Source organism: Musca autumnalis, unplaced genomic scaffold (genome assembly GCF_047663935.1).
Source record: "Musca autumnalis isolate F117 unplaced genomic scaffold, ASM4766393v1 scaffold_4, whole genome shotgun sequence".
Lineage (NCBI taxonomy): Eukaryota > Metazoa > Arthropoda > Insecta > Diptera > Muscidae > Musca > Musca autumnalis.
Genome location: NW_027411977.1, coordinates 170,580,151 through 170,593,828, shown reverse-complemented (window position 1 = coordinate 170,593,828; position 13,678 = coordinate 170,580,151). Strand labels below are relative to the sequence as shown.

Sequence of the window (13,678 nt, the reverse complement as noted above, 5' to 3'; positions counted from 1 at the left end):
AAAACATCTGGTATCCAGCTTCACCCCAGTGAATGAAAGACTTGCTGCAATTCGAATAAAAGCTAAATTCTTCAACATCAGCTTTATTTGCGCTCATGCTCCCACTGAAGAAAAGGACGAACAGACCAAAGATATATATTACGAGCGCTTAGAAGAAACATATGACCGTTGCCCTGACCATGACATTAAAATCATTCTAGGCGATTTTAATGCCAAAATTGGAAAGGAGAATATCTTTGGCCCAACAGTCGGGAAATTCAGTCTCCACAGTGAAACATCTGACAATGGTATGGGGCTGATAGACTTTGCAGCTGCAAAAAACATGGTAGTTAGCAGTACCAGATTTAATCATCTCGATATTCATAAGGGCATCTGGCTGTCTCCAGATCAAAGAACAAGTAATCAAATTGATCATGTTGTGATAGATGGAAGACATTCATCCAGCGTGTTGGATGTACGATCGTTCCGAGGCGCAAAGATTGATTCGGACCACTACCTTGTTGCAGTAAAGGTGCGCACCCGCTTAAACGTAGCAAACAAAATACGAACAGACACCACACGAAAGTTAGACATCGGTAAGCTGCAATCACAACAGATAGCCACAGCATATTCCACTCAACTAGCCCAATTGCTTAATCAAAGCACTCCTCACCCGATAACGTATCAGCGCAATGGCAAAGCATTGCCCACTCCATGCAAACAGCAGCAAAATCCATACTTGGATACCAGAGGCCTCCACCAAGGAATCCATGGTATGATCAGGAGTGTCGTGCTGCCACCGAAGAGAAAAATGCGGCATATAGGGCTACTTTACAATCCGTAGCAACGCGTAGCGCACAAGAGAGATACAGGGAGAAAAGGAGAGAGGAGAAACGTCTTTTCCGCAGGAAAAAGAGAGATGTGGAAATGCTGGAGTGTGAAAAAATCGAGATGTATAGGAGCCAGAATGAAGTACGAAAATTCTACCAAAGAGTCAAGCATCAAACTGATGGCTTTGGTACAGGCACATCCTCCTGTAGAGACCAGCAAGGTAATTTGGTAACTGATACAGATAGTGTACTCAGGATATGGAAAGAACATTTTTCAAATCTGTTGGTATCCAATAGCAGCGAAGACGACGAACATACCACAGTCCCAATCCCAGAAGATGGTATTGAATGTATACCGCCCAGCCAAGATGAGGTAAAGACTAGAGTTCCGTCGTTCATGAACGAACCGGATCAAAGAAACGATTCCGTGAAAAGAACGAACGGATCCGTATCCAGCTCATTCTTTTATATCGTTCATTTAGATCCCCGATGGACGAGTCATTGCTGCTTACAAAATTAGCAGCATTGGTTTTGCAGTCAAACTCTAAACAAACGCTGCGTTAGCGCAAGGAGCACCAATTTCCACACAAAACAAACAATGATTCAGAGAGCTACTCTCGCTCAGTAACTCACCTCATTCAGTAGCACATCTCGGTCATATCTTTCTTTTGCATCATTCGTTCATCTGGTTCTTTCATATCAAAACCACCACCACTACGTTCAGAAACAAAACCACCCCCATTAAGCAAGTAACACGACAGTTGTGTCATTCGTGACCGAACATTATCAAAAGAACGATTCGGTGAAAAGAACGACGGAGTCATATACAGCAGAGAACGAACGACTTCAAAAGAAAATAATACATTCAAATGTATTGTTGAACGAAAAGGAGCCAACGAACGAAGTAAACGACCCGGATCTTTTTGGTGAACGGAATGAAAAAGATCGATCCGCTCAATGAACGAGATTTCCCAACACTAGGAGTAGGCAGCAGGAGCCGATGGCTTACCAGCCGAGCTGTGTATTCATCAGCAAGTTAGCACCATCTGGCAGGAAGAACGAGTACCCGACGCTTGGAACCTGAGTATCTACGGACCAATCTGCGTTGACGGTGAATATCGACGTCGCATGAACCACGAGCTGTATCTGCTGTACAACGACATCAATATTGTTAAACGTATCGAGATGCAGCGATTGCGTTGGCTAGGCCATATCATAAGAATGAGCGATGATGACCCCGCTAAAAAGGTGTATAAACACGGACCGCTTGGCGGTGCACGCAGAAATGCCAGGCCAAGGACTAGATGGCGCAAACAAGTGGATGATGAGATGAAAAGGCGCGGTATTCCGGAAAGAGAAGCAACAAATAGAGAGAATTGGAGATCTTTTCTTAGTTCGGCCTATAGAACAAAAGTTCTGTAATGGGCCAGCTAAGTAAGTAAGTATTTCCTTGGTATGTAATGCAAATAGAGATTTCATTTCTTTGGTTACTTATAGTGAAATTTAGCTGAGAACATTTTTGTCTTTGACGCCATTCTTCTAAAATGATGCTTTGTATGACAATTTAGCCAAAACTTTGATGAAGTACCACATTAACCCGAAAATGTTTTTCTAATTTGCATATTTCTGGAGTTAAGGTAAGATATAGAGTTTTGCTGTATTCTAGGATCTATAGTAAAAATTGATGACGAAGAAATTTGTAGAATATTTTGATCCGATAAGATCACATTTTATAGGAGAAGGGACCAAAAAGACCCCTTAAGTGACCGCCTGAGGGTTAAATAATATCAAAAATGTAATCAGCGGCGTGAAAAACATAAGAACCAAAGGTTAGGTCAAAATCGATTCATTTTTAGAGTTTTGGCCAGGATTTTCGGAAAATCGGACACTGTGAATTGGTGTGGAAATATTTGAGATATAGTGTGTATTCTACCCAGCACGTAGGCAGATGGAAGTTTTCGGGAACTGAAAAATTAGCACACGATGAGATTTCGTGCATGAAAATATTCTACCAAATGTTGCTAGGAAAATTTTATGTAGGGTCGGTCCACTAGGACAAGAAATCAATATTGCCATGTTCTCACTTCTTTATCACTTTTACCCGATCCTTTCTCATGAAAACTATGATTATATATTTCATTGAATTTCGTATGTGATTGTGTAGAAAACTTGGATACACATAAACTATATCTGTTCCTGGCGGACAGATCCGGTTATTTGAATGTCTACATCTAAAGCCCTCATCGAGTATATAGAAAGAAAGGTTCCTCACTGAAAACAAGTCATCAAAAAATGATGAAACAATGTCTCCAAACTGAGATATAAAGCTATTTTCTCAATGATGGATGGGGGTCAATGAAAAAATTCATTATGTCATAACTCAGAAACTGCAGCTATGGGATCCTTTGGGGTTCTCAATTGGGGCTTTCATTCCGAAAAGGAATTTTTCCACCCCTAGACAGTGAATTCCATTTTGTGCCACAGGGTATTTAGTAAGATTTCCCATAGAGACCACACTGTCTTTAATAGAAGACAAGGATAACTTCTCATAAAAAACTGGATGAGAATACCAATAGACCTTTGTGAGAAGAGCAGTAAGACTTCTGACGAAAGAGGTTACAGGTCCAATCTTAATTCGATTGTCATAGAGCATTACTTTTGTTTACAAAAATGTAAAGAATCAATTGGATCAACAAAATAGGGATAAATAGACTACACTCAGAGGATAGCAAATATCCTGTGAATCGTCCCTGAACTTATTATAATGTACCGTTTGCATATATGTTATCTTATACATTTCTTTTAAAATAAAAAATGATTTTTAAAAAATGTTCTTGTTCCAAATTTTATGTTATACTTCTATAACGTGGAAAAAATTCTGACCGGAGTCGGAGTCGAGTTATTTTTTCGACTCAGACTCCGACTCCAACTCCAGCAAAATTGCTCGACTCCGACTCCGAAACCCTGGTACGAATAGATGTTTATGGACTCGATGACATTCTGCCGGCACAGCGGAGGCAAACTTATGAAAATTCAAAACTTTTGTTTTCTGGAAAACAAGTAAAAAAGTATCAGTCGAGTTTGCTACAGAGATATACCCGCAGCCTGAGTGAGTTGAGACTTTTATCTATAGACAGATCGAATACGGGCTACATAACCACAATAGTGTAGTCAGGGAGTTTCAGAATTTCGTGGTCTTTTTTGAACGTAAAAACTGTCAAACAAAAATATCGAAATATTTGTAGTATATAGGGCGTTGCGAAAAGTTGCAAAAGTTTTGCACTTTTGTGCAGAATATACCTGAAAGAATGTACCTAATTTAAAAGTATTTCCTTCTGATAGTTATGGTGTCAAGCCGCAATTTTAGTTGGTCAGCGTAAGATTTGGAGCTTTTGGACCATTCCTCACATAACCATGGAATTACCCACGAAAAATAGAATATCGCTGAAAGCAAGACCACAAAGAGTACCATTGATCAAATAGTGGAATGGCCCTCGAAAAGCCCTTAAACTACACTTATGTTGAACTTTTATGAGGGATGTATCCGAAGATGTTGTCCCATATAGACCCTCTAGGTCAGGGACGTACGCAGGATTTTATTTCGGGGGGGGGGCGCACCTTGACCAAAAATTATGAAATTAAAAAATGTTGTGTAGCGTTACATAAAGCTATTTTAAGGGGTTTTTGTTGATTTTATATGAAATATTAACACAGAGTATATAATTTCAATTGAGAGAGTTTACAATATTTTAGATATAACTTTGAAATTTGGAACAGATTATAATAAATTAGTCTTTGGATGTTTAGAATTGAAATGAACCATATCAGAACACGTTCAGTATAGTCCCCATACAAAAATTCCGCCTGGTATTCTCAAGTTTTTAACCAAATTCTCCAACAGAATTGACGCAATAACTAAAAATCTTTCAAATGAATATAACCCATGTAGGTTTAAGTTTTAATGTATCCCAGAATTTTTAACCACAGTAGCTCTTATTTGGCATTTTCGATTCTATTTCAAAGATGTTCAGTATATCTTCTTCTTTAAAGTACATATCCATATATCACACATTAACTTCAGTCCCATTAAACAAGTTTTGTCTTATTTTTGCTTTATTAAGTTATCAATTAAACACATTTTTAACGCGAGGACTGATTCTGATAAGAAGATCTATCTAAAAACCCTATTAATGTTATTTGTATACCAATAACTAATTGAAATAAATAACTCCACAAAAAGAATAACTCGAATCCGCGAGTGCAGATTTGACTTGTACCTAGAGCTGGCAAACTATCGATAATGGCTCCATTCGATTTTTTCGATATTTCCATTTTAAAATATCGATAAAATCGATACTATCGTAGATTTGCCACCCCTATTTATAATCCAAAATGGCGGACAAATTAATTGGCATTTACCCACAACAACACACAAACACACATTGACAAATTATTATTATGATTTTTAAACACTTCCATAATTTATTTTTGAGATTTTTATCAAACACATAATTTGAAGTTGTGGAAAAAATATTGAAATCATTTTTTTTTCCAAGACAAAGGCAAGGACGTCTGTAGTTTATTGGCCAATAAGTACGAGTGTGTAATTATAAGGAAGCAATTTTATTTGTAAATAAAGATTGTCCGTCTTCTTCTATGGAAGATTTTTTCTAAAGAAGAGCTGTGAAGATTCTTCGGTCTATCAACGATCTACAGAAATTGTTCTTTCTATAGGAGACCCTGTAAAAAGTTCAATCATATATTTGTAATGATTTCTTTGGGAGAAATTGACAATAGACGTTGAGGTTCTGATGAGGAGCTGGATGTAAGTTGTATTTTTCAAAACATGGCAATTTCCTTATTAACTATCGACTTCTTCTTTTCCATAGCAATCCAACGTTTCGATTTAGGCAAATTTTCAACGGATGATAATGATGATGAAATGGTACGCAGCCAGATAATTATATCATAATGCTGGCCAAAGAAAACTGTAGTCCTACGCGATGTAGAAACTACTGCGGAGAATTCTGTGTCAGCATCAGCTACGAAAAGTACCCGACAACAACAGCAGCAACAAACAGCCTCCTTATATATTTCATTGCCATACGAGTCGAATGCTTTTTCATCACAAACCTGGTTAATACTGGTGTCAAGATCTTTGTTCCCTGTGAAAATCGTCAAACCCAACATCCATTTCGTTTGGCTCAGGAAGGATTACAAGCAATGACATTGTGGGTGTTGTGGAGAAAGAAGAATTAATTTTGCAATAAAATTGTACAGATCCACAAACCAAAGGTGTATAGAATTGAGTAAGTTTGGAGACCAGTGAAATATTTTAGTGGTGATATATGTACATATAACGTTTTTGTGTTTTTTAGGCGTTGGTAGGGCTGACTTCCGTATCGTCATTTGCTTTGTGTTGTTTCAGCTTCGTCAAAATATTTTAGCTGAACACTCATGCATTATTTCTTGAAAATGCAACTAAATGCATGAGAAATAAAAACGATACATGTTTGCTTTTTACCTCCGTTAACGATACGGAAGTCAGTCTAGTTGTTACACATTGTCGGCTGGTGGACCCGGACAGATGCCCTACAAGAAGAAAATATTATGCTCTTGAATAAAGTTATGGCCAAACATGCCGTCGTATCAAAGAGTCAAAAATGGCCGAAGATATGGTATTGGGATGTTTTATATATCTACCATCGGGCATAGAAAATTCACCAATTCAACATTTAATATCACCTGAAATAAGGACTGAAGCTTCATATATATTCTTAAAAGATGCCTAAGAATTGGGCATTGCAGGATGTGGCTGTGTTGAATATTAAACAAGTAAGTGGATCCCTAAACATACGATTTTTTAAACTCTTTGTAATATTTGTTTGTTCTTATTGTTCTTTATAGTCCGTTTTAAAACTTTGGAGTGGTCGTGATGAATTGCCTATTGAAATAGATTTGGATCCAGAATATCGTTATGATCATTCTATTTTCGCATGTCCCATTCTTCCCATTCTAAGACAGCAGACCACAGAAGATATTCCCCCCAAAAAGTTGATGCACAAGTTAAGCAATGGTCTCAAATGTCCCTATTGTCCAGTGGAACAAAATGCTGAATAGGCTCTAAAGATTTATTTTTAAAGAAAAATGCAAAATGCGTGTGTTTTTTCTAATTTTTTTATTCAACGAGGCGTGACACTGTCTCTAAACTTTAGTCTTTATTATAAACAAAAAATATTATTGTATCTAACCCATGTTTGGTTAAAGTTGATGTAATTAATTGATGAATATAACAATCTTGGAAAGTGTGTGTTAAAATGCAAATATACTTTTAAAGAAAAAATACAAAATGCTTGTGTTTTTTATAATTTTTTTCCTCAACGGGGGGTGAGACCCGCCTCTACACTTTAGTGTTTATTATAAACAAAAATAATATTGCATCTACAGTTGGATTTTTTAAATTACATTGTAATGGGTTGAATTCAGTTTAGGGATGTACTTCCCTAGGTATTTTCCGCAGTGAAAATAATTTTAAAAAGTGAAATTATTTTAAAATCTGTATTTTAGGCCATGTTTATACTATGGCCTTTTGTAGGGTTAACCTTCTTTATGAGGATTTATTTGAAATATAAGCAATGTAATTGACATTTGAAACCCAGTGGATTTGTTAAATCCGGTTATATATAAACGTACTATTAAGAAGTTGAAAACAACTATGGGATATTCTTGCCGAATCGACAAAAAAATGATGAAATTGTGGAAAGGCAAAAATTCCGGAATTTTTTTTTAATAATCCTGATAAACAATTTTTCTAAAAATCAAATGTAACAGTGACCTACTGTTGGAATGTATTTCTAAATAAGATTCAATTTATGCACTTGTTCAAGTTCTGGATTGAAAAATATGTACCAAAAAAGTAAACAACAAGTTAGTTATAATAAATGGGGGTTATGAATTATTTTTCCTTGTTTATTTTCAATTGGTTCTGAACAAGGGAAACATATATAAAATTAAATGTATTGTATTTCTAAGTAATATATTTGAATATATTTTTTTTGATCATTGTACTGCGTTTGTTGTGGAAAGTAATATTATTTTTTTTTGCATAGTCGTTCCAGCCGACAAATGCTTGTTAACAAATACAAGTATATAAATATGTTAATGAGAAACAACAAAAAAGGTTAAACTGTAACTAACGCTTACAGCAAAAATATCAGTTCTTTTTATGGTTCATATAATCTGAACCATTAACAAAAAATAACACTTTTTAAATAAAAATTAAATAAGTACTTATAATAGCGACTTGGATATGAGATCATTGTAAATTTGTTATTAAGTACGTATGTAAGTATGTTGATTACAATCAGCATAATTCTTGGCTCATTGTTTGACATTGATAGTGTTGATAAAGCGTTTTGGAGTTATTGGGTAACCCAATAATTTTTGTTAAGGAATAATAACATGTCTACATTTTTGGATTTAAGGCAAGTCCTTCGGTCGGAAATAATTGAGCCTGCTTTGCTAAACATTCTTTCAGATTCCGTGGATGTTGCGGGAATGCACAAGTAACGAATGGCACAGTTTTGAAGAGCGGACATTTCGTTGCCATTGACCTGCAATAATAAAAAACGTATTTGTGGTTACCTTTAAATTCACAGTGATGGTAATTATATATAGAAACTTACACTCCAGTACTGAAGAGGATCACTTTCCGTTGGTGTATTTTCGTTTTCAATGTATTGTCTTATGGTAACAATGGCATCAACTCGAGTGGTTCTGGTTTTGTTCGCCTTTTTGTGCTCTAGGAACTTCAGTAGTGGTTGTTTTGTGTCAGTTTCACAAGTTGTTGAAGTGGCCAAACTGGTTTTGTTAGATTTTCCCATACCCGCTATTTCATTTTCCAAGCTTTTAGCTGCTTGATCAGCGTTGTAAATAGAGCGGAAACCTTCTTTCTTAAATCTGGGATCCAGTAATGTTCCTAACCTGGAAGCCGTACGTTCTTCATACGGAAATAAACGTTTTTTGATTCTTTCAATCAAAAACAAACACGCTTCTAAACCATCAGAAGTGCAGAGTTTGCATTTTAGTTCTTCTAGGCTTTGAAATAGACCAAATGTCAAGGGGATTATTAGAGAAATGGTCACAGTTGTATTCGCTGACGTTTGGACAGTGGCGTGATCAAATGGTGAGAGTACTTCTTTAAGGTCCTTTAAAAAGTTGACTTCATCTGCCGTGAGAGGTGTTGGAGCCTTTGATGTTGCCAAAAGAACTGAAGATATGTGTTCGTTTGTATCTAGAATTCTTTCAATCATCCTTAAGGCACTATTCCACCGAGTCGGCACCTGTTGTATTAAACTTAACGGTTTTTCTCTACCTTGCGCCATTTTAAATTTTTCGTAACTTATAGTACTTGATTTAAAAAATGTTACTATCCCCTTGCACTTAGAAAGGATGGCCTTTATATTGGGCTGCTCCAAGCAATCATGAACAGCCAAGTTCAGTGTATGTGCATAGCAAGGAAGATGCCTTTTTTGAAGTAATTCGCATGCCTTAATCATAGTGCTGTCATTGTCAGTCACAATGGTAATGACTTTATGCAATATTCCCCATTCTTCAAAAACTTCTCGCAATGATGCGGCAATATTGTCTGCTGTATGGTTTGTAGCGACAAGAAGTTTTTTTGTTGATAGGACAGCAGAACGCAATACGAAATTTTGAACAAAATGGCATGTAACAGTCAAATAGCCTTCATTCGCCCGAGAAGTCCAACCATCTGTTGTAATTGCACAATACTCCATGTCATTAAGGATGAATTTTAGTTTTTCTTTTGCTACTCTGTACATCTCAGCCATATGGATATTTTTCAGTGTATTTCTAGATGGTAAAACATACCGAGGGTCCAAACATTTTACAAAGTCCTGGAATCCTTTATCCTCTACAATACTGAATGGCTGAATGTCGGAGCAAATCATGGATATTAGGGCAGTATCGATTGCTTTTTTGCGCTCGGATGTGCTGTCGTATTGTGAGGATTTCTTAAAATATGTATCTATTGTGTTATCAGGTATAGGATTTTGGCGACATGCTGGATGAGCCCGTTTTAGATGGTCAATCAGATTTGATGTGTTTCCGCTGGTCTTATACACATTGGAGCATATGCGACATTTTGCGTATTTGCCATCTCTTGCCTTAAGAAAATATGTCCAAACTGCTGAACCCTTCTTTTTTGTTCCTTTCGGAGCACTAACATTTGAAGCTTCGAAACTGCTGTCACTGCTAGAAATTTCAACATTTTCTTTACCGGAAACTTTTGTTTTACTTAGAAACTTATCCATGTCCTGTTGAATAATAACAGTAGTAAAACTTTTTTCACTATGTAAAATGAATGCACTTACTTTTTAACTTTGCCAGTTTTTGTTTAGTATTTAATAGTTAAGATTTGGTTTTGAAAACATATGCGCAGCGGAAAACAAATTAGTTTTCTTTTTTGGTTTATAAAAACTTGATTAAATCTTTTTATTTCACAAAAAGCAAGCATCTAGAAAAATCGCGTCTGCTTTGTTTAAGAATGAAGAAGCAATAGCGCGTCAGCTGTTTCTTTAGTGATGGCAAAATTTTCGATAATATCGATGGAAAAAACTACTCATCGATATTGGCGTCAAAAAAAAAGTATCGATATTATCGATATTGCCATCGATGGTTTGCCAGCTCTACTTGTACCGAACTATTGTAAGAAAACAATATTCTTTTTTGTCATAAAAACACCGAAACTTTACTATTTTACCAGAAGTGACAGAGTCCAGGCAAGACAACTAAAAAATTCAGAAAATTACATTTATGGTCTGTTCCAGTACTGCAAGAATCTACACATTTTTAGTAGTAAAAATATGTAGATTCTTGCAGGTTCTGGAACAGCCATTTAGGAAAAAACAGGAGTCGGGCGGTACCAACTACGACTCATAGACTCCGAATTCTACTCGCAGCACTGTTTGAGACTACGAAATCTACATTAGTTCTCGGCAAAATTTTCTGACAAAATGGGTTAAGCCGAAAAACTGCATCAACTGATATTCCAATGGTTGTTGATTAGATGTTTATGAACTCGATGACATTTAAAACTTTCCAAGGACTATGACTTCTGTCGGAACAGCGGAGGCAAACATATGAACATTCATATCTTTTGTTTTCTCGAAAACGAGTTAAAAAAGTATCAGTCGGGTTTGTCGACGTAGGTATACCCTCAGCCTGTGTGAGTTAAAAAAGTATCAATCGGGTTTGTCGACGTAGGTATACCCTCAGCCTGTGTGACTTGAGACTTTAATCTATAGACAGATCGAATACGGGCTTCATAACCAAAATCTTTGTCCTAAAAATTGTGTAGTCAGGGAGTTTCAGAATTTCATGGCCTTTTTTGGACGTATACACTTTCTGACAAAAATATTGAAACATTGGGTATAAAACTTAACGATTGTGGGCGTTGTGAATAAATGCTTATGTTGAGCTCATTAAATTGACTTCAATAAGAGCGCAAAAGTTTTGCACTTTTGTGGAGAAGATACCTGAAATAATTTTGGAAGTAATTCCTTTTGATAATTATGGTATCAAGCCGTCATTTTAGTTGGTCATGGTAAGATTTAGAGCTTTTGAACCGTTATGTCAGCAAGCATGGACTTACCCACGAAAAATAGAATATCGCTGTAAACAAGACCGCAAGCAGTAGCGTTGGTCAAAATGTCCAATGGATTCTCGAACAGCCCTTATATTGTACTTATGTTGAATTTTTTTAGGGAGGTATCCGAAGATGTTTTCGCATATAGACCTTCTTGGTACTTGATATACATATGTACGTCCGGAAGTAATTTTAGGATGTCCTAAGTTTCGGTGAAATTGGATATTGACATTTTGAGTGGGAGGTACCTGAAGAAGTGAACCGATATAATCCATATCCGTACCTAATCTATGTCTCAAAGAAATCGATTTGGACCTTTGAGAGTTATTGTGCGCACCATTTTAGCGAAACATTTTGTAGTCTTGTGGGAAAAAAGGAATGGACCGATATGTCTTAAAGTTCGGTTGATCCGTTTGAGAGTTGTTATGCGCTCGAGCCAGACAGACGGCCGAACTGGGCTAAATCGACGCCAATTATTTGATGAGGTAAATTTTTATCGTTAGCCTAAAGGCCGAAATTACAGCAGATTTTAATACAATTTAACTAATGTTTGAGCATTAATTTCATTTCAACTACAACTTTGTTAATGATAGAAAAAAAATTCTGGTGTGTATGCTACTTATAGCAGATATTAGAACTTTATAAAGCACAATAATAAATTGTTCTCCATTAAATAAATAATAAAAAAATATAGTAGTAAACAATTCTAATTGGTTTTAGAGATATACTCCACGGAAAACACTTGATATATCTTACATTTTGTCCAGTAAATAGTCATTTCATGCACTTCCAATCCGCACAATACTAAACTCGTCATTTTTTGAATACAGAAAGAGTTTAAAACCTCAAGACCTTTATATTCATTATAGAATTCCTCGAGCCTTTATTATTTTTGATTATGAAATAACATGAGATATGAAAGTAATTCAGATTTTACTGGAAGTTTTTCTCAAAAATAGTATTCAAACAAAAAAAATTTAAATATTTCTTAGACAACTTGTTCATAAAGTAAGTTTTTAGTACATAACCTTCAGAACAATCTAAGTTTTCTTTTCAAAATTCCAAAAATAATTTTTATTATTTTTATTGTTTAGAGAAAAAACGTATTAATCTGTTAAAGTAGCTCAAAAAATTTTAGTCGACCAAACCATTTCGGGGGGGGGGCCCGGGCCCCCAGTGCCCCCCCCTGCGTACGTCCCTGCTCTAGGTACTTGATATATGTACGTCTGGAAGTAATTTTAGGATGTTCAAGGTGTCGGTCAAATCGGATAATTGAAATTTTGTGTGGGAGGTACCTGAGAGATTGAATCGATATAATCCATATTCGAACCTAATCTATATCTCGAAAACATCGATTTCTAACTTTGAAGTCTTGTGGGTGGGAGAAGTGCCCGAAGGATTGGACCGATATGAGTTTAAGTTTGGAAAAAAATATTGCGAGATCCAAAATTTGAACGAAATCTGTTGATCTGTTCGAGAGTTATCATGCGACTTTTATATTGCACTTCGTTCACTTATTAAAAAAAGTTTATTTGTTTTTAATTTACTTTTAAAAACCGTTTATTTGAATATAGATCGGGAGTTAAACACTGACTGACTTAAATCGAATTTTACATTGATATTTATAATCTTCTTCTTAGCTGTTGTGTAAGCATTTTTATTATTTAGTTTATTCTGATTGGCTAATAACCCTAATTTTTAGTAAACCATCATTTATTGCAAAATTAGCAATTTATAAAAAATGAGTTTTTGATTGGCTAATATGCCCTAAAGTTAGTAGACTATCATTTAATGCAGAATTGACAAATTATTATAAGAATGCATTTTGATTGGCTGTAATGCCGTAAATGTTAATATACTGATAAAAATGCAATGTTAGCAAAATTAATATTAAAAGTTAATTAACAAAAGTGATTGACCTTATAAAAATTCTTATGCAACAACTTTACAAAAGTTGGAGTTTATTTGTTTATTTCTTTTAAAAAAATATCTATGGGGTCATTATACATAACTTGCGTTTGAGCCAGATAAATCGAATTTAAATTGTTTGAAGCTGGTTTCTTCAAAATGTACGAATTTGCTACTGATAGGAAAAAATTCAGATGCGTATGCTACTTATAACAGATATTAGCACTTTATGATGCACAACAATACATTTTCCTCCAGTTTTTCTCCTATTAGCAACAAGTTGATCAAAAAT

The 13,678-nt window shown here is 35.5% G+C and overlaps 2 protein-coding genes across 3 annotated transcripts; one reads left to right on the top strand and one right to left on the bottom strand.

Annotated features, from left to right (window-relative positions):
• Window positions 1–5,202: 5,202 nt before the first annotated feature.
• LOC141400550 (E3 ubiquitin-protein ligase RMND5A-like) lies at window positions 5,203–7,159 on the top strand. Its single transcript, XM_073979758.1, has 4 exons — window positions 5,203–5,634; window positions 5,699–6,118; window positions 6,188–6,644; window positions 6,717–7,159. Exons 3-4 carry the CDS (start codon window positions 6,594–6,596, stop codon window positions 6,927–6,929), a joined length of 264 nt encoding a protein of 87 aa, XP_073835859.1. The 5' UTR covers window positions 5,203–5,634; window positions 5,699–6,118; window positions 6,188–6,593; the 3' UTR covers window positions 6,930–7,159.
• A 582-nt stretch (window positions 7,160–7,741) lies between these two features.
• Window positions 7,742–13,038, bottom strand: LOC141400549 (E3 SUMO-protein ligase ZBED1-like). 2 transcript variants are annotated; one of them, XM_073979756.1, is made up of 4 exons: window positions 13,026–13,038; window positions 10,205–10,362; window positions 8,495–10,147; window positions 7,742–8,422 (listed from the first exon to the last, which is right to left on the bottom strand). In XM_073979756.1, the coding sequence occupies exons 3-4, from the start codon at window positions 10,142–10,144 to the stop codon at window positions 8,231–8,233; spliced, it is 1,842 nt and encodes a 613-aa protein (XP_073835857.1). In that variant the 5' UTR covers window positions 10,145–10,147; window positions 10,205–10,362; window positions 13,026–13,038; the 3' UTR covers window positions 7,742–8,230. The 2 variants fall into 2 exon arrangements, with proteins under 2 accessions (XP_073835857.1, XP_073835858.1); XM_073979757.1 differs by lacking the exon at window positions 13,026–13,038 and adding an exon at window positions 12,774–12,993 and having other exon boundaries at window positions 10,205–10,347.
• Window positions 13,039–13,678: the final 640 nt, after the last annotated feature.